Source organism: Lycorma delicatula, chromosome 13 (assembly GCF_047948215.1).
Source record: "Lycorma delicatula isolate Av1 chromosome 13, ASM4794821v1, whole genome shotgun sequence".
In the NCBI taxonomy this organism is placed as follows: domain Eukaryota; kingdom Metazoa; phylum Arthropoda; class Insecta; order Hemiptera; family Fulgoridae; genus Lycorma; species Lycorma delicatula.
In genome coordinates this window covers 35,935,419-35,956,957 of record NC_134467.1, presented here as the reverse complement: position 1 = coordinate 35,956,957, position 21,539 = coordinate 35,935,419, and the positions used below count along the sequence as shown (strand labels likewise).

Below are 21,539 nucleotides of genomic sequence, written 5' to 3'. Positions count from 1 at the left end.
TTTATAATTTTGAAAATTTATAATACTATTATTATTATTATTTTTTATTAAATTTATTTTAATTTTATTGTTTATTTTAAATAAAATTTGTGTTTCTTTTCTGTTTAATTTATTACAACTTATTTCAGTTTTGAATTTCTTAATATTTTTAATTGTATTATTTTTGAATTCTTTAAAAAATAGATTTGTTTTATAAATATTAAAAAACTTTGTAAATATTCTACCGTTTCTTGTAACCAATACTTTATTATTCTTGAAAAAGGTTTTTCCTGAATTTCCCTGTAATAAAAATAATACTTCCCTGTAAAATTTATTATTATTTAAGAATATATGTATTTTTTAAAAGTATTTTAATTTAAACAAATATAGACCTATTTATTAATATTAGTACCTTATATCAATAATTAAAGATAAAAATTCCTTTGGAGCAAAAGATTCAAGTGAAGAAAGTCAATAGGGTAAAGGGTTTTTATAAACCCTTCTTCTTTATGTATTACTCACTATATACTTTCAACACTTTCTTTTTTCTTTTATGATCATTATTAGCAAAGGTGTAACAGTAAACTACTCCCTCTTTTTTACGTAAAACAAGTAAGTAATTCAGATTATCTTTATTAAAAATGTTAAATAAAATTATTTCTATTATTAAAATAACGATTAACATTATAGAACACATCCACAAACATGTGCACGCGCGCGAGCACATATATACATTAATAGTATTAATAAAATAACACGAATATATAATACGAAAGGTAAAGTCGATAGATGGGTGGAATATATTGAAGAGTTATACGGAGGAAATGAATTAGAAAATGGTGTTATAGAGGAAGTTGAGGAGGATGAAATGGGAGAAACAATACTGAGATCTGAATTTAAGAGACCATTAAATGATTTAAATGGCAGAAAGGCTATTGGAATAGACGGAATACCTGTAGAATTACTGCGCAGTGCAGGTGAGGAAGCGATTGATAGATTATACAAACTGGTGTGTAATATTTATTACAAAGGGGAATTTCCGTCAGACATCAAAAAAAGTGTTATATTCATGATACCAAAGAAAGCAGGGGCAGATAAATGTGAAGAATACAGAACAATTAGTTTAACTAGTCATGCATCAAAAATGTTAACTAGAATTCTATACAGAAGAATTGAGAGGAGAGTGGAAGAAGTGTTAGGAGAAGACCAATTTGGTTTCAGGAAAAGTATAGGGACAAGGGAAGCAATTTTAGGCCTCAGATTAATAGTAGAAGGAAGATTAAAGAAAAACAAACCGACATACTTGGCGTTTATAGACCTAGAAAAGGCATTCGATAACGTAGACTGGAATAAAAAGTTCAGCATTTTAAAAAAAATTAGGGTTCAAAAGATAGAAGAACTACTGCTATCATTTACAGGAACCAAACAGCAACAGTAATAATTGAAGAGCATAAGAAAGAAGTCGTAATAAGAAAGGGAGTCCGACAAGGACGTTCCCTATCAACGTTACTTTTGAATCTTTACATAGAACTAGCAGTTAATGATGTTAAAGAACAATTTAGATTCGGAGTAACAGTACAAGGTGAAAAGATAAAGATGCTACGATTTGCTGATGATATAGTAATTCTAGCCGAGAGTAAAAAGGATTTAGAAGAAACAATGAACGGCATAGATGAAGTCCTACGCAAGATCTATCGCATGAAAATAAACAATTACAAAACATAGGTAATGAAATGTAGTAGAAATAACAAAGATGGACCACTGAACGTGAAAATAGGAGGAGAAAAGATTATGGAGGTAGAAGAATTTTGTTATTTGGGAAGTAGAATTACTAAAGATGGACGAAGCAGGCGCATATAAAATGCCGAATAGCACAAGCTAAACGAGCCTTCAGTAAGAAATATAATTTGTTTACATCAAAAATTAATTTAAATGTCAGGAAAAGATTTTTGAAAGTGTATGTTTGTTGTGTCGCTTTATATGGAAGTGAAACTTGGACGATCGGAGTATCTGAGAAGAAAAGATCAGAAGCTTTTGAAATGCGGTGCTATAGGAGAATGTTAAAAATCAGATGGGTGGATAAAGTGACAAATGAAGAGGTATTGCGGCAAATAGATGAAGAAAGAAGCATTTGGAAAAATATAGTTAAAAGAAGAGACAGACTTATAGGCCACATACTAAGGCATCCTGGAATAGTCGCTTTAATATTGGAAGGACAGGTAGAAGGGAAAAATTGTGTAGGCAGGCCACGTTTGGAGTATGTAAAACAAATTGTTGGGGATGTAGGATGTAGAGGGTATACTGAAATGAAACGACTAGCACTGGATAAGGAATCTTGGAGAGCTGCATCAAACCAGTCAAATGACTGAAGACAAAAAAAAAATAAATAAAATAACAATAAATTTTATTTAATATAATCTACATGATTACAATAAAAAAATGATATATTTGTTTGTAGAGATAAAAAAGAAATGTTCAAAAATGACGCAACCATATTTAAGATTGTTTCCTTCTTTTATTGCTAATTTAATTGAGGAAAAATGGGTTACAAAATGCAGCAGAGAATATTCATTGTCTCCCAATATATTAGATGTGCCAATTACGCACAGATACAGAATCCCTTCACGGAAATGTATGGTGTTGATGCTCCAAACAAGCCCTCCATCAAGCGACTCTATGACAATTTCCAAGAAACGGAATGAACCACATGAAGCCAAAAGTGGTCGATCGAAAGTGCTAACACTAGAAACGTTGACAGACGTGCAAGCTACATATTCTATTAGTCCCAAGAAGTCTTTGTGACGCCTATCTAGCCAATTCTTTTTTGTTGATGATAGTCCCCACATGGAATTGCACAAATGTTTAAAGATGCATCCGTAAAGATTTGTTTTGTTCATGAGTTATCATCTGCAGACAATGGAAATTATGTAGCTTTCTTCATCTGTAATGACAGATGGGGAAGAACTCAACGATTAGTTTCGGTCAGCCAAGGTATGGTTCCACCTCTATGGATACGGAAATGCAAAGAATTCACGCATTTGGTGACGGGAAAATCCACATCATCATCAGCTGCACGGACAAAAGGTGGGTATTTGGTTTGCAATTTCACGTAGGCGAATTTTTATGACATTATTTCATGAGACAATGAACGGTGAGTGCTACTTACACAGATGGTGCAACAATTTGTAAACACAATACCCGCAGACCGACTAGATTACATGTTACTAGATTTAAATAGGATAATGCTACGGCTCATACAGCCAAAAACACCATGACTTTCTTGGATCTGTGTTTTCATAGACAAGTGATTTTGAAGAGATTGTGGCTCCCTTGGTCTCCTGATTTATCCCTTCCCTGATTTTTTCTAGTGGGAGTACCTTAAAAATTTCGTTTACAAAACTTATCCTCACACCGTTCCCGAATTTCAGAGCGAAATTCAACGATGTGACACTGCAGTTCTTTAACAAACGTTACAAAATGTGTTTAAAGTATGCAACGTTGTCTTCAATTATGTGATTCGCATAATGGAGGTTTTTTCAACAACCATGTAACTTATTTTCCCATAAGGTTGCGTCAGTTTTTGAACACTTTTTATAATCAATTGTCATTTTTTTACTTTTCAACATAATCTTCAGGAATATTAAAACAATTATCGCATTTATGAATAAGCTAATTTACATCCGTTGCAAAGAAATCTTTGTCCTGATATCGGAGCCAATTTAACATATCTTTATTGACGTCATTGTTATTAAACTACCGTCATTGTCATTCATGCCACATAGCGGTTTCTTGAGTTGATCAAACAAATGGAAATCTGATGGTATCAAGTAAGAATTAAATGAGGAGTGAGGTAGTACTTGCCGATGAAGTTTCTCGATAATTTCTTAAGTTACATGAGCTGTGTGAAACAAAGATTTGTAGGTGAAATCCAGGGTGCTTTTTCAACACTATTGGCTATACCTATTGGAATGGATACCATGATTCGAATTCCGGAAAATTTCGACATATCTTGGTGTTTCACATCCTCCAGATCCCAAAACCACCGTCAGTTCAAAAGTTTACATATACATATACAAGGGTTATTTTTTTTCAGGGTCCGGTCGGTCACGAAATTAAAACCACAGTGAAAATAAAAAATTGTTTATTTGTAACAAGTACTTACATAGTTACGCTATTTCTCTACATAGTCACCACTCCGGTTTAGGCATTTGTCGTAGCGTGGTACCAACTTTCTAATACCCTCGTCATAGAACTGAGCCGCCTGTGTTTTCAGCCATGTTTCTACGTTGGTCTTTAGCTCGATATCTGTGCCAAAATGTTGTCCTCCTAGCCAGCGTTTCATGTAAGCAAAAAGGTGAAAATCGGATGGAGCCAAGTCCGAGCTGCATAATGGGTGATCAAACAATTCCCAACGAAAACGCTGCAGGAGTTTCTTTGTTACAGCTGCAGTGTGCGGCCGAGCATTGTCATGGAGAAAGACAATGCCTGATGACAACATTCCTCTCCGCTTATTCTGAATTTCCCTTCGTAGACGTTGAAGAGTCACACAGTATGAGGCTGCAGTGATGGTCGTGCCACGTTCCATGAATTCCACCAAGAGAACTCCATTCCGGTCCCAGAACACAGTAGTCATACACTTTCTGTTGGAGAAGGTTCGCTTGAACTTCTTTGATTTACTGGGTGAATGAGAATGCATCCACTGTTTGGATTGTTCTTTTGTTTCTTCAGTTTCAAAATGGACCCACGTCTTGTCCCCTGTGACAATTTTGTTCAAAAAATCTTCTCCTTCATTGTGGTAGCGCTGGAGAAACGTTAGGGAGGCGTCCATTCTCATTGCTTTGCGATAGTCGGACAGCATCTTGGGAACCCATCTCGCACACAGTTTGCGGTACTCAAGTCTCTCAATCACAACGGTGTAGAGAGCTGACCTTGAAATTTCAGGAAAAGAATCACGCAATACAGAAATTGTGAACCGACGATTTTCTCGAATCGCCTCATCCACTCGCTCAACGAGATCATCGATTGACACTCGCTTCCTTCCCTGACCGCCTGCATCATGAACATCCGTACGACCTGATTTAAAGTTCCTGCACAATTGTCGCACTTTGCTGTCACTCATTGAAGTTTCACCGTACACATTACTTATTCATAGATGAATCTCAGCCGCATTACATCCCTCAGCCTGAAGAAATCGAATTACCGCACGCACTTCACACTTGGCGGGAGATTCTATTGTTGTAGATATGTTTACGTGCTAGCTGCGTGTTCAGAACTAAACGAAGGGACGCGGCGTGATTTCAGGCCATACTAGAGACGCTGCGCAACACATATGCGCACAGATTCATCCGATTTTTGCAATGGTTTTTATTTCGCGAACCTTGAAAAAATATAACCCTCGTACATACACGAGTATATATTTCACTTTCTTGTGAACACGATAACTGCCGTAATTTTGCGCCAATCACTTTCAAATTTATACATAAAATGTAACGACCAAAAATCTCGATCGAGTTCGTTAATAGCCAAAACCGGATCATGGGGGTGGAAATGGGGGGCTTTTCTGAAGAAAAAAAATATCACTATAACTTTCTTATTAAGTAAAATATCGAATTCGTTTAAAGTTGTAAACTTTAAACGAAATCGATATTCTTTGTCTAAGAGCCTAAAACTTATGTAAGTAAATTTTTTTGATAACATCATCAATTTGCCATATGTAGAGAAAATGGGGTTTCAAAGACGAAACAAATCATATCTCCATTAATAAGGACAGTATCGAATCGATTTAAATGGTCTCTAGTCTTCTAAACATACTTAATATCAGTCTGTAACAAATTTTTATTTGATCAACCCTTACGGCAAGGGATGACCAAAATATTGCTGGAATTGTAAGAAAATGGGGCTTGTCGTATGCTAAATATATGAAAACTTTTTTACAAGCAACCATTGTCGTATTGACTAACTTTGAAGTTTTTCTTAACTTTAAGGTGGAAATCTGCCTCTTTTTTTCTCATTTAATTTATGTTTTGTATATTTCTTACGCAAAAAAAATTATTCAAATAATATTTTACCAAATTAAAAAATATTAATATTTTTTTTTTTACTATGACAGTATTTTAAAAACCCGATGTAGTAGCAATTTTTTTTATATACTTTTTTTAACCAAAAAGCTGACAACAGAGTTGTAGGACTTTCCCTTCACGAGGCTTTTTCCGGATGCACGACTTACACACACAAAACTTAATTAAAAATATTTATAAGTTTATTTAAATATAATATTTTTTGTTTATTTCATTTAATTATTCTAACTAAATCACCCGCGCATAACTTATTTGATTCCCGCGGGTGTGATGGAAATAGCGGCCACGTCAAATAATTTTTACACTTATTATTCGTTCATTTAATTCTACCGCTCACCCGTGACGTCACGACATATCGGACAACTACAACAGCTGTAGGTCAGTGCTATACTAGCTCTCCATGTGGTAAGAGGAGGTACTATTGATGCAGTACATCCACTTAAACACTAATTTAGAATAATTTTTGGGGTGGTGGTGCGGTATTCACTTTTTTTTTGTAAATATTATTAATTTTTAATTAAAAAATACGCTTAAGAAAAATAAGACCTTAATTAGGCGAATTCTCGTGATACTGAGGATGACTTTGCTTTACAGCCGCACCACCTTAACCTTTTAAATTGAAATTTTAATGGCATTAATGCGTCTTGTATAAAAGTAATCTGATTAAGTTTGGTCAAAATCGGGCCAGTAGTTCTTGAGATACAAGGAATGCAAGACCAAACACGCGCGCGCGCGTGCGTACATATGAACATTAACATGCGGAAAATTTCCATCCCGTTTTTTAGGTCCCTTAGATGTCAAAAGGTCAAGATCGGATGAAAACCGCATATGCCCAAATTCGACCGATTACAATACTTTTCCTTTAAGAGCTATAGATCTGTTTTAGTGCTATCTGCCGGGAATCGAACTCGAAACTATATCATACAATAATTATATTTAACCAATATAATTAATTGAAATAAAATATTTGCAGTAATTTTCATTGTGCATTAAATTATTCGTTCTCAAAGTGGGCGATAACCCCCCCTTGTGAGCGCTAGAGGCCTTCAGGGGGGAGGTAGAAGACCCACAGAAATTTTGGGATGTTCAGACGGTCTAGGAAGGCGATTGCTGATTAAAAAAATGGCAAAAATTATGTTTTCCTGATATTTCAAACTAAATATCTACTACACTAGTACAAAAAATTAAAGGCACATTTATTTATGATAAAAATGTTTATATTCAAACTACTTTAACTTTAGAACCAAAAGAAGCTGAGAGAGACGAATAAAAAAATTACAGCTTCAATACTCCACTTTTTGACAGAATTCCAAAAATCATCAAATTAAAAAAAATTAGTGAGAAGCGTATGGGAGAAACGAAATTTTTTCAGTAAACTGTATTAAAATCCTTTAAAACCTTAAGACTTTAGTTTTAATTTCTTTTTTTATATGTCTCTCTACGATTTTTCTGAACCGAAATATTCTACTTTAAACGGAAAATGAAAATTTTGTGTAATGCTGCATATTTTCCGATGTAAGCAACATATCGATACAAATAAATATGGAAATTGAAAATTTTTGATCTAACTGATCTAGATTTAATGACAAATTGTGAAGTTTTTAATGTAACGTCATAGTTTTTGACTTTTGTTCATTTTGTACCGCGGTATTGAAATCTTTTAAAATTGAGATTGCAACTTGTATCAACCGCTCTCAGCATAACCTAAAATCATGTTACAGTCTCAATCTTTAAAGATTTCCATACCTCGGTACAAAATGAATAAAATTAAAAAACTACAAAAAAGACCTTACAATTTGTCATTAAAGCTAGATCAAAACCCTTTAATTGCTGTTTTTAAGAGCACATTTTAAAAACAGAGATTGTAATAATTATTTTTAACAGATGGTAAATTTAAAAATTTTAGAGAGCGCTAGAAAAGTTTTATTTCTCAATGTGGACGAAAAACTTTGAGAATCAATGGGTTAAATAAAAAAGAAATTTAACTTGAGAGGAAAACCCTTTAATTTTTTGTTAATATTAAATGATTTTTGAACTCAACTAAAAGTTTTAATGTTTTTTTTTATAAAAAAAAATTATTCATTTCACTGCGATAAGTTAATAATTTATTTTTTATAATAAGGTGTTAATAATAATAATAATAAAAAAAAAAATTATTTCTTTCGTTGAAAATAAAATTAAATATTTACATAAATTTAAATATTTGTTGAACGTTTTTGTAAAATTATGTTCCTTCATTCACAAATTCCCCTGAGAAATTTTAATATAGGTTAATTAGATAGTACATGATACATTTACATAAGATGTTCGTTATAAAAAAATACATAAATAAAAAACGTTTTTCTAATAAAAAGGACGTTTACATAATAAAATATATACAGAGTGTCCCATATAAAACGCAACCCAATCTTATATTGGTAGGTATTGAAATAATAAAAAGGTATGTGTAAATGTAATTCTTATTATTACCATCCATTACCTTACATTTAGAGTAAATATTGGATCTGGCCGCCATCTTCTTGAATACAAGCTTCAATTCTTTTTACAGCGTTTCCTGCAACTTTTTTCAAAGTTTGTGGCTGGATATTTAATACAACTTGTTCTATATTGACTTTCTATCGTCCAAGTGTTCGTAGTTTGCTGCTGTAGGCTTTTTCTTTGAGGTAACCCCGTAGAAAAAAATCCGCCGCAATCAAATCTGGAGATCTTGGTGGCCACAAGTCTCGACCGATAACACGATTACCAAAGAATTCCTCGACGAAATCAGAAGTTGAACCTGCTTAGTGCGATATCGCACCGTCATATTGTCCGGCAGTGTCTGTCTTCCTCTTCCAAGAGTGGGATGAACTGAAATAAAATATCCTGATATCGTTTTGCATTAATGGTGTACTCGAAAAATATAGGACAGATTATTTTCTTCCGCGATATCGCGCACCACACGCCCGACTTCTGCGGGTGTGATTGTTTTTCGTGATAAACGTGGGGAATTTCAGCGCTCCAAATTCTACGGTTTTGGCTGTTTACGTAGCCATCAAAATGAAACCGTGCTTCATCTGTGAAAAATAACGAATCCATAACATTAACTCTCTCACGCAGAAATCGACGGAACCGTTGACAATATTGTAGCCGTTTTTCTTTGTCGGGCTCAAGAAGTTGATTAACCGTTTGAATGCGATAAGGTCGTAATTGTAATCGTTTGGTCGCCCGATGAACAGTAGATTTAGACAAATTAATTTCAGCAGACAAACGTCTGATCGATTTATTTGGCGAGTAATCGGTCTTTGATTTCAGTGACTGTATCTGTATTCAACACTGACGCAGATCTTTTGTGTTCCTTGTTATTAACAGAACCGGTCTCTCGAAATTTTGCGACTAACCTTAATACTGATGTTTTGTTAGGATCCGGTTTATCTGGGTACTTATGGCGAAACAAATCTTCCACTACAACCACTGATTTCGTACTGAAGTACGACTCGACAATGAAAACACGTGCATCTAGCGAAAACCCCGTCTTCTCTCTAGCATAACTGAACGTTATGATTGCATTGTTGTTACTATCGGTAGTGTTCTACTGTGTCGCCTCGATGTTCAGATGTTGGACGACTCTTTTTCAGTAACGAGTAGGAAAGTAATCTTGACTTTTGAAATTTCTTGGATGAGTGATTGATGGGTTGCGTTTTATATGGGACACTCTGTATATTGAATCTTGAATCTTGGAAGAGGAAGACAGACACTGCCGGCTACAACATGACGGTGCGACATCGCACTACGCAGGTTCAACTTCTGATTTCGTCGAGGAATTCTTTGGTAATCGTGTTATCGGTCGAGGCTTGTGGCCACCAAGATCTCCAGATTTGACTGCGGCGGATTTTTTTCTACAAGGTTACCTCAAAGAAAAAGCCTACAGCAACAAACCACGAACACTTGGACGATTGAAAGTCAATATTGAACAAGCTGTATTAAATATCCAGCCACAAATTTTGAAAAAAAGTTGCAAGAAACGCTGTAAAAACAATTGAAGTTTGTATTCAAGAAGATGGAGTCCACTTCCAACATTTACTCTAAATGTAAGGTAATGGATGGTAATAATAAAAATTACATTTACATTTACACATACCTTTTTATTATTTCAATACCTACCAATATAAGATAGGGTTGCGTTTTACATGGGACACCCTTATATATAAAAAATATTCAGAAATTATTAATAAAATAAATTTTTACGTACTTTTCTTTTAAAAAAAACGAGTATATCTAATTTAGTAGGGGAACAAAGAAGTCATGTGGTGTCCACAACAAATATTTTTTGTTAGATTTTGTAGTACACCTTTTTTGCACGGTTTTAGCGTTTCTACTTTATCACAATTTTATAGAATCAGAATTATGTGTTCCATGATAAAGACTTTTTATTATATGTTTTTTTTTTTTTTTTTGTTAGCTGGGAAGCTAATTAAATTTTATTATATCTAACTTATTTGTTTTAATTGTAACTTTATAAATGTTTTTTTATTTCTAGTTTGGAAAATAATTATTAATAACAAATGAATTAATTACTTTATGATTATAAGTTATGTGTTTTCTAGTTTGAAGCTAAATTAATCAAAAATTGAATGTCAAATTTTCACAAAGTATACACAAAACTCTCTTAACTTTTATTACATTTATGATATTTTCAGACATATAACTTAAAAGTAATAGTAAAAAGATCCTTCTAAAAACTTTAACTTTTAAAAACTTCTCACTTTAAACTTTAAAAAGGTCTAACCTTTTTCTTATGGGTTTGTAGTTGTTTTTACAATATTTATAATATGTTTTATTTATTTTTATTATCGAAGTAACTACAAGTCTTATTATATATGGAACATACTGTACTGGTTTGTCATAAATTCATTATTAAAAATTAGATATTAAAACGAAGTTATTGGTAAACTTTTTATTACGTGTGTTTTTTTAAATTTATACGATTCGTTATTTTGCTTTACACAATGTTGTTGAAAGATTCAAATAATATCTATATAGATATACAATAAAATCTGATAATCCAAACGAATGTAGTTTGAAATTCGAATAACCTCAAGGAAATAAAAAAAAAAAAAAAAAAAAATGTATTAATAATATTTTTTTTTCTTAAAAGACCTTCCATATTTGACTTTCAAAGGCAAGTCAGCGTTGGGTGTGAATAAATTCCCGAGTTACAACCCTAGATGTGATCCAGAGAGGTGATATGGCCCACACCAATAAAGAAAACGCTGAAATTTTGGCAGAAACCTTCAATAGACTCCTCAACTGTGACGACCCCCACACCTTTTTGACATTGACACTGAAACTCCAATTAAAACTTCACCGGTAACTATCAACCCGCCAACAATTCAAGAAGTTCTCGCAGCCTTAAATGAAATAAAAAACTACAAAGCAAGCGGAGAAGACCAGCTTTTCGCCGAACTCTGGAAACACTCATCAGTTTATTCAGTCAAAACTTCTCTACCTCTATCCCTCGTAAAAATATGAAACGAAGAAAAACTTCCAGAACACTGGAACATAGCCCTAATTCATCCATTACATAAAAAAGGGATAAAACTAATCCGGAAAACTACAAATGCATATCTCTCCTGGATTGCACATACAAAATCCTGTCGAGAATCATATACAACCGAAGCAAAGATCAACTTGAACTGGAACTTGGGTAGTACCAAGGAGAATTTAGGACATGGAGAAGTTGCCCGGAGCAAATAATATCCCTAAAACTTATGATGGACTTATACAAAAGACGAAAAAAACAACTAATAATCCCCTTCGTCGACTTTAAAAGGGCCTATGATTGTATAAACCGACCATCTATGCTGAATATTCTGAGAAACCTGGGCCTTCACCCTACACTCGTAAACATGATAAAATTAACTTTAACCGATACCCAGTCCAGAGTGAAATTCAGAGGTGAACTCTGTCGACCCTTCTACATAAAAACTAGATTGAGGCAAGGAGACGGCCTCTCACCAATCCTTTTTAATTGCGCCCTCGAATTTGTCATGATAAATGGTATGAAATAAATCCCAAAAATATAAAAATGGGTACTAAGAAAAACTCCATCAAACTAAATTGCCTAGGATTTGCAGATGACCTCGCTCTTTTAGCAAATAATATTCAAGAAGCCAAAACACAAATCATGAGTCTTTAAAACCTAGCACAAAAGCTTCATATCTCTTTCGAAAAAACTGAACTAATGGCCATAGATCCTCTGGTAATAGAGCACATTACGGTAAACAATCAGAAAATTGTTATTATTTCAGGGGAAATAATAACTTATAATTTAAGTGAAAAAGTGACATGGCAAAACAAGACAAATAAAATGATTAAATCCCAAAAATTAACTCTGTCAACATATAACAAAAAATGCCTTTCTGCTAAAACAAAACTTAAACATTATAAAACTGTAGTACAGCCAGAAGTCACCTACGGAAGCGAGACCCTTTTCAAAATCCCTCAGAAAAACCGAATTGATAAAATTCTGAAAATAGAGAGGAGAATTGTCAGAAAGTGTATCAATAAAAAACACCAAAAAAAGGCCGATGGTGGATTGTGCCAAATGAGGTGGTGTATCGAGAAATAGAGCCTGTTACTGATACTATGCGGAAAAAAAGAATCTCTTTCTTTGGTTATCTCATAAGGACACCGGAAACAAGACTGTCAAGAAATATCGTTGAAAAGCTCTGGTTCCAAAAGCTAGAAGTAGGATGGATCAAAGAAATTAGAGTAGATATGAAAGAATTGGGAATTTCCCTGACTGACCTACAGAATAAAACTGGAAAAATTACAAAGCTAAAAGACAAAAGCATTAGATTTAAACAAAAGACAGACAAACGACAAAATACAACGAAGAGGGTGTTTACGGATGAAGAAATGAAAGCAAGATTTGAACGGATGAAGAAATACTGGGCAGCTCGGAAGAGTAAAATAACACGCTTTTCTCAGAAAAGATCCAACTAAAATTGACTTAAGTGGTCTCATGTTGGCCGTAAAAGCATAATAATAATAATATATTTTTTTGTATTTTTTTTTTATATGCAGAGAATGTCCCACGAAGAAACTTTCAGAACATGTTCTACTCGTGAAAATAATGGAAAAAATTCATTTAAATACAGTTCTGAAAATGCTTTGTTTTCGAGTTACGACTAGCGAAAAATTGTTCACAAATTTCAGCTCTTCTAATAAACCTTTTTCGGACCCAATTTAAAATGGTAGTATCTTATGTAACTTGAGCTGGAAAATAGGATAAAACAGGTTCCAGAACTGTAACTCCTTAAGTTTTTAAGATATCCTACATAAAACACAAAAGTTTGTGTCAAAAACCAAATTTTTTTCTGGTTTATAATACAATACGTTAAATAACTAATAAATGCTGAAGATTTAATAAAAAAACTTGTAGAGAATTTAGGATCGTTATTTTGAGTCATAATTATTAAGTCTACTATTGTGAGAAAATTATTTACTTTAATTTGATACTAACTTACAATACTAGAATTAACAATAAATAAAAACAATTAATATTTTATCGAATTGAACGTAAAGTGGAGGACATGAAAACAGACACATAATTACAACATTAATTTTCTGTCATAACTCTACTATTTGTTAACCAATTTTCATAAGTAAAATGCCATTTTGTTCAAAATAAGAAGCTTAATATTTTAATAAAGCATAAATTTTTATAAAACTAATATTTATGGAGATATAACGAATTGAAAAATAAACATGGCCGCCATTTTGTAATTTGCAAAGGAATTTAAGTCCTCCTTTTTTCCTAATTTTAAAACTTTATTACCAAGAGGATTACCGAATATTAATTTAATTTCAATCCGAACTTCAGATATAAAATTTTATATTTTTTTTTTTGTCTTCAGTCATTTGACTGGTTTGATGCAGCTCTCCAAGATTCCCTATCTAGTGCTAGTCGTTTAATATCAGTATACCCTATACATCCTACATCCCTAACAATTTGTTTTACATATTCCAAATGGGGCCTGCCTTTCTTTCTTTTCGTCTTCTTTCTTTTTCCTGTTTAGCCTCCGGTAACTACCGTTTAGATAATTCTTCAGAGGATGAATGAGGATGATATGTATGAGTGTAAATGAAGTGTAGTCTTGTACATTCTCAGTTCGACCATTCCTGAGATGTGTGGTTAATTGAAACCCAACCACCAAAGAACACCGGTATCCACGATCTAGTATTCAAATCCATGTAAAAATATCTGGCTTTACTAGGACTTGAACGCTGTAACTCTCGACTTCCAAATCAGCTGATTTGGGAAGACGCGTTAACCACTAGACCAACCCGGTGGGTTAAATGGGGCCTGCCTACATAATTTTTCCCTTCTAGCCTTCTAGTCCTTTCAATATTAAAGCGACTACTCCAGGATGCCTTTATATGTGGCTAATAAGTCTGTCTCTTCTTTTAGCTATATTTTTCCAAATGCTTCTTTCTTCATCTATTTGCCGCAATACCTCTTCATTAGTCACTTTACCACCCATCTGATTTTTAACATTCTCCTATAGCACCGCATTTCAAAAGCTTCTAATCTTTTCTTCTCAGATACTCCGATCGTCCAAGTTTCACTTCCATATAAAGCGACACTCCAAACATACACTTTCAAAAATCTTTTCTTGACATTTAAATTAATTTTTGATGTAAAAAAATTATATTTCTTACTGAAGGCTCGTTTAACTTGTGCTATTCGGCCTTTTTATAACGCTCCTGCTTCGTCCATCTTTAGTAATTCTACTTCCCAAATAACAAAATTCTTCTACCTCCATAATCTTTCCTTCTCCTATTTTCAAATTCAGAAAATTTTTATATAAAAATAAAAAAAATGGCGTACAGTGGTTAAACAAAGGAGAAATTTTCATTTTTCCTAAGGATATTTTTTGTTTAATTTTATAAGCAGAATCAAAAAAAGTACAGCCAGCCCGTCATTTTAAAACACTCTGTATGTATGTATATATATATATATATATATATTTTTTTTTTACTATAGTTGGTCAATATTAACTAAACTAACTGTTATTTCTAGCTATGTTGATTAGGTTTCTTATTAAGCTTGAAGTCTAACTAACTTTATAGTTGCTTCTTCTATCTTCCTACGCTATTGAGAAACTTTCGTTCAATGAAGTTTGAAACTTTATCTACTTGCAAGGGTAATTTAAGATACCGTTGCTTTAATTAAATGCAAGTATTTAGGATTCCTTGATTTATCAATAAGAAATAAATTGATTTATTGTATTTATTATTACATAAAATATAAATTATTAGATAGGGAAATGTAATTTAATTCTATTCTGTAAAAATATATTAGTTTAATTATTTTATTTTTTGTCTTCAGTCATTTGACTGGTTTGATGCAGCTCTCCATGATTCCCTATCTAGTGCTAGTAGTTTCATTTCGGTATACCCCCTACATACTACATCCCTAAAAATTTGTTTTACATATTTCAAACGTTGCCTGCCTACACAATTTTTTCCTTCTACCTGTTCCTCCAATATTAAAGCGACTATTCCAGGATGCCTTAATATATGGCCTATAAGTCTATCTCTTCTTTTAGGTATATTTTTCCAAATGCTTCTTTAAATTGCTTTCCAAATGCAGCACCTCTTCATTTGTCACTTTAACACCCATCTAATTTTTAACATTCTCCTATAGCACCGCATTTCAAAAACTTCTAATCTTTTCTTCTCAGATACTCCGATCGTCCAAGTTTCACTTCCATATAAAGCGACGCTCCAAAGATATACTTTCAAAAATCTTTTCCTGACGTTTAAATTAATTTTTGATGTAAACAAATTATATTTCTGACTGAAGGCTCGTTTCGCCTGTGCTATTCGGCATTTTATATCGCTCCTGCTTTGTCCAACTTTAGTAATTTTACTTCCCAATTAGGCATAACCATTACTAATTATTATCTAACTGTTCTAATTATCATCTCTTTTTAATCATTTTTATCAGTTATTTTGTAGTGAATAAACAGTGTGGTTTATTTGAAATTTATATTTTTTAAGCCGCCATTTTGTTTGTATAAATCTTAGAAGGTTGAAACATTCAAAAAATATTTTTAGACCTTCATTAAATGATTTGTAAAGTTTCAATAAAATCGATGGGAGAATGGGCGTGTGATGCTAAATCAAATGGGTATACTTTTTCATGGGACACAAGATATAAAATTTAAATATTTAAAACTGAAACTTTGTACAAAAGTCTTAATTATTTATTTATTATAAATAATTGTCCAAATCTAAAAAAAAAATTTTGAAAATTCTTTGACATTTGTCAAGTATTATTATCGAAAGAAGAGGCGTGGTGTTTTTTTAATAATATTTTACAAATTCAGGTTGCAAATATTACTAAACAATTGCTAACATTTACAGAAACCAAACAGCAACAGTAATAATTGAAGAACGTAAGAAAGAAGCCGTAATAAGAAAGGAAGTCCGACAAGGATATTCCCTGTCTCCGTTACTTTTTAATCTTTACATGGAACTAGCAGTTAATGATGTTAAAGAACAATTTACATTCGTAGTGACAGTACAAGGTGAAAAGATAAAGATGCTACGATTTGCTGATGATATAGTAATTCTAGCCGAGAGTAAAAAGGATTTAGAAGAAACAATGAACGGCATAGATGAAGTCCTACGCAAGAACTATCGCGTGAAAATAAACAAGAACAAAACAAAAGTAATGAAATCTAGTAGAAATAACAAAGATGGACCACTGAATGTAAAAATAGGAAGAGAAAAGATTATGAAGGTAGAAGAATAGGGTTATAGGGTTATGGGAAGTAGAATTACTAAAGATGGACGAAGCAGGAGCGATATAAAATGCCGAATAGGACAAGCGAAACGAGTCTTCAGTCAGAAACATAATTTGCTTACATCAAAAATAAATTTAAAAGTCAGGAAAAGATTTTTGAAAGTATATATTTGTAGCGTCGCTTTATATGGAAGCAAAACTTGAACGATCGGAGTATCTGAGAAGAAAAGATTAATAGCTTTTGAAACGTGGTGCTATAGGAGAACGTTAAAAATCAGATGGTTGGATAAAGTGACAAATAAAGAGGTGTTGCGGCAAATAGATGAAGTAAGGTGCATTTGGAAAATTATAGCTAAAAGAAGAGACAGACTTATAGGCCACATATTAAGGCATCCTGGAATAGTCGCTTTAATATTAGAGGGAAAGGTAGATGGAAAAAATTATGTAGGCGGGCAACGTTTGGAATATGTAAAACAAATTTTTAGGGATATAGGATGTAGGGGGTATATCGAAATGAAACGACTAACACTAGATAGGGAATCTTGGAGAGCTGCATCAATCCAGTCCAATGACTGAAGACAAAAAAACATTCAGGTTTAACTAATTCATTTTCAATCCCGAAAAATCAAATCCTGAAAATTTTTCATTAGTTATAGCAGAATAATTAATTTATTAATATATATGAATCATCAAGTAACAAAAATCTCTTAAAATCACCCCGTACCTTATATTTTCTTTATTTTTAAATCTTAATTGTACGTTTACTATAATTTCACGATTCTAATTATTATATTTAGTTTAATGCTTCAAATAAATAATTTAAAGAAACGAAATAGAAACGAAAGAAGAATAAAATACTTATGAACAGATTCTATTAAGATTCAATGTCGTTTAATTACTGTCTTATATCATATTACCGTTGTTATTATTATAAGATTAATTACGAGTTCTTTTTTTTCTCCCTACTAAGTATTGATGTTACAAGTTGCTACAAAATAACAGAATGTTAAAATTACCAACTGGTTAAATTTTATATAATTGCAATAGTGTTAATTACTCATATATATATATATATATATATATATATATATATATATATATATAGTACATAAAAACATAATATATACATAATAATATTTGTCAGTATGTTTTAATCTACGCCAAATAAATTACATTTATTGTATTTTAATTTTAAAAAAGTTGTACAAATTTAACTTGATAATTTCAAAATTAGTTAGTTATTCTTACTTCCAATAAAAGTATAAAGTCAAATATAATAATTTTTTATCTTATATGATAAATTTATTAAATTGAATGGGATTCGAACCCTGAACTTTAAATATGAAAGACAAAATATTTCTAATCTACTACGAATGCTTTTTTATGTAAAAAATTAATTAATTTTTTAGCTTATTTTTTTTTTTTTTTAACAGCTTGATAAATAATTTATTGTAAGAAATAGATTCAGTTATTTGGTTGTCATATATAAAAATTTAATAATTGTCTGAATATATATATATTTTTTTTAATGTCTCATTTAATAAAATTGAGGGTTGGCGTTCTATAGATTTTTGTCGTAGATTTAATAGATAATTTTTTTTTTTTTTTGATGCAAGATGACGTAAATTTTATTAAGGTAATAAAAACGTTTTTAATTTTTTTCCATTCATTGATAAGATTAAATTACATTTAATAAAATAAAAATTTTTCGTTGGTGAAAGAAATTAAATTTGCTGGAACTTTGTTTAAAAACCATTCATTTTTTTATTCAAATTTAAGCTAGAAATGCTCTTGATTTTTTTTTTTATAAAAAATTTACTTTTTTAGGATGTACTATATAAAAATTAAAATTAAACGTAAATTAATTTCATTGAATAAATATTAAAGCGTACTCCGTTGCGACTTCGCCTATAAGATGTAGCTTCACTTGCAATGCTTTTTTAATAGCAAACTTATTTTTTTATAAATAAAAAATATTTAATCAACAATATTATATTTAGATTTTCATTAAATCCTGATAAAACGGTAAATAAAAAATTTTATGAAAAATACTGAAGGAATATACGATAAACAATGAATTGTTGCCCAAAACTTAAATAAAGGAAAAGGAAGATAAGAAAATTGAACAATATTTGTTAGACCGATCCATTTTATGAACGAATTAAAATAGTTCAATATAAAATTCCAATAATGATAAATAAAAAATTTATTACAATCCCAAATCGAGCATTCCCATCCCGAAATCACGCGATGGGAATGCGCTTCCCGTCACGATCAGAGGGTCATGCCTCGCTTCGCTCTCCCTTCCCATTTTCTCCCATTTCCCTTTCCTTTTCCCTTTCTGTTCCCCCATTTCCTTGCCCTTTCCTCTTTCCTCTTTTACCTTTCCATTTACTTTTCTCCGTTTTTCCCTATTTTCTTTTTTTCAATTTCCCTATTTCCTTTTTCCCTTTCGCCCTTCTTCCCCGCGCGTAAATCGGTCCAGTAATTTTTTTAGTTTATAACGGACACAAATATCGGAAGTATTGTAATGGAATCGTAAAATATTTAGTATATCTTATGTTGCTTTTACGTCCAAATAGATAGCGCTGTTAACACGAAATTTAGTTTTTTATCGATTTATACCCCTTAAAATCAAAATTTTGGAAAATCCTTTGTTAGTATACGCCTAGTTAAAGATACAAAGGTACCCTGAAAATTTCAAGTCTCTACCTATAATAGTTTTGGTTGTACGTTGATTATGAGTCAGTGAATCAGTCAGGATATTATCTTTTATGTAAGAGATATATTTAAATTGAAGTTTTGAGTGGTGACTCGAAATATACAATTTCATGAGTTAACATGAAACAAAAATCCCTTAAAATTGCTACTTACCTTACATTTTCTTTATTTCTAAACCTTAATTAATTGTACGTTTGCTATAATTTTGCGATTTTAGTTATCCTTTTTACTATTAAGATTCAATGTGAATTACATCCAATTCATTGAAAAGTTTAGTAGATTGTTAAGTAAAACATTTTTTTTTTTTAATATCATATAAGTAACAATTTTTAAAAATAAATTTTTTAAAAGGTCTCTCTCTCTCTCTCTCTTTCTCCCTTTAATAGTAATTATACTTCCGAATAATGTTTTACACAAAGGTAAAAATTTGTCGATCAATTTAAAAGTGTGACACATTATTGACCCTCAATAAAAATTGATCGTGACTCATATTAGACCCTCAGGGGGAAAAAAACCTATTCAACGAATTTTCCTGTATATCATAATGTTATTTATAATAATTAATAAGTATAAATTAATAATGTGCTGTTATAATTAAATTATTTTTAAAAGATTACAATATATCAATTGTATTTTAAACATATTTACATATATTTAAACCAGTTTTTCTTTTAAAATGTAACGCACGTTTTTATAGGTTTCAAAATATAATTTTTATTATTTTGTAAAAATGTTAAATAAAAATATATTCGTAGAAACGAACAAAGAATTTGAAATAAAGATCATTAATCAAACAAGTACGATATTTATAATATTATCAAAATTCGTTTTGAATAAAAATATAATGAATTAAAAAATAATAATAATAATAATAATAGTAAATAATTAAAATAAAAAACAGTTGTACCCACCACATTTCCTATAAATTCCCAGCCCATTTTTGGACGTTTTTCTTCTTTCCACTCTAAATTTCTTGCCGCTTGACATGGTGGTGGCGCTGTAATATTTACAATTAACAGTACAATTAATAGCACTATAAGTTTTTTCATGTCTTTATCATCTTACGTAGTTTTTGTATTATTACTACTAATTAATTATTGTTTATTTATTTTTAATTTTTAATAATAAATATTATATTTGAGTAAGTCCAAATTTATTTAAGATTATTTTCATATAAACTGTTATTATTTTGTAATCCATTTGGTTTATTTTTCTTTTGTAGAAGGATTTTGTTTTAATTGAAACTCACACAAGGTTCTAATTATTTAACCGTGTATCATTTCCTCTATTGATTTTCTTCTTTATATTTATCTAAAATAATATATTTTTCTTATTTTCCTTTTTGTAATTAAAAATATAATTTATTATTTGTTTTTATATTCACATAAATTTTAAAGAAAATATATATTTATAAAAATAATACACAACACTTTCTTATGTCTTATGTTTAATACATTTTCTTTTTTTTTGATTAAATTTTATTATTATTATAAATATTTTTTTATTATCGATAGTTTTAGATATTAGTTTCGATTACTTATTATCTACTATGGTTTTTTTATAATTATTATTCATTTTACGTAATAAGTAACAATTAAATATTATATTATCAGTTCCAAAAATCTTATTTAAAATTCCATAACTCGTTTTATTACTCAGTTAACGATATTAATTTCTCTTACTTTTTTATTATTAAAATCAGATTAATCTTCATTTCTACTGAAAGATAGATACTCTAAACACATGTATATACACTCAAAAATAATATTTAAAAAAAAAAATGTTATACAAAACAAAATAACGAATAATTGAAGTTCTTGTATTTGTTATCTCATCTCTTTCAATCCACAATTTTTTTTAAAGCAAATGTAATAGTATTTAATAATTTAAAGTATAGATGAAAGATTTACGCGCTAATCGGTGAATACTGAATAAATTACGACTGTCATCATTACTGTTCAGAATCA

The 21,539-nt window shown here is 31.0% G+C and overlaps 1 protein-coding gene across 1 annotated transcript in view; it reads right to left on the bottom strand.

Annotated features, from left to right (window-relative positions):
* LOC142334055 (uncharacterized) overlaps positions 1–21,076 on the bottom strand; it is a 97,180-nt gene extending 76,104 nt beyond the window's left edge. The window contains exon 1 of the mRNA XM_075381722.1: positions 20,484–21,076. Coding sequence (XP_075237837.1) covers positions 20,484–20,621 — 138 coding nt within the window. The 5' untranslated portion in view covers positions 20,622–21,076. The remainder of the gene's footprint in view (positions 1–20,483) is intronic.
* Positions 21,077–21,539: the final 463 nt, after the last annotated feature.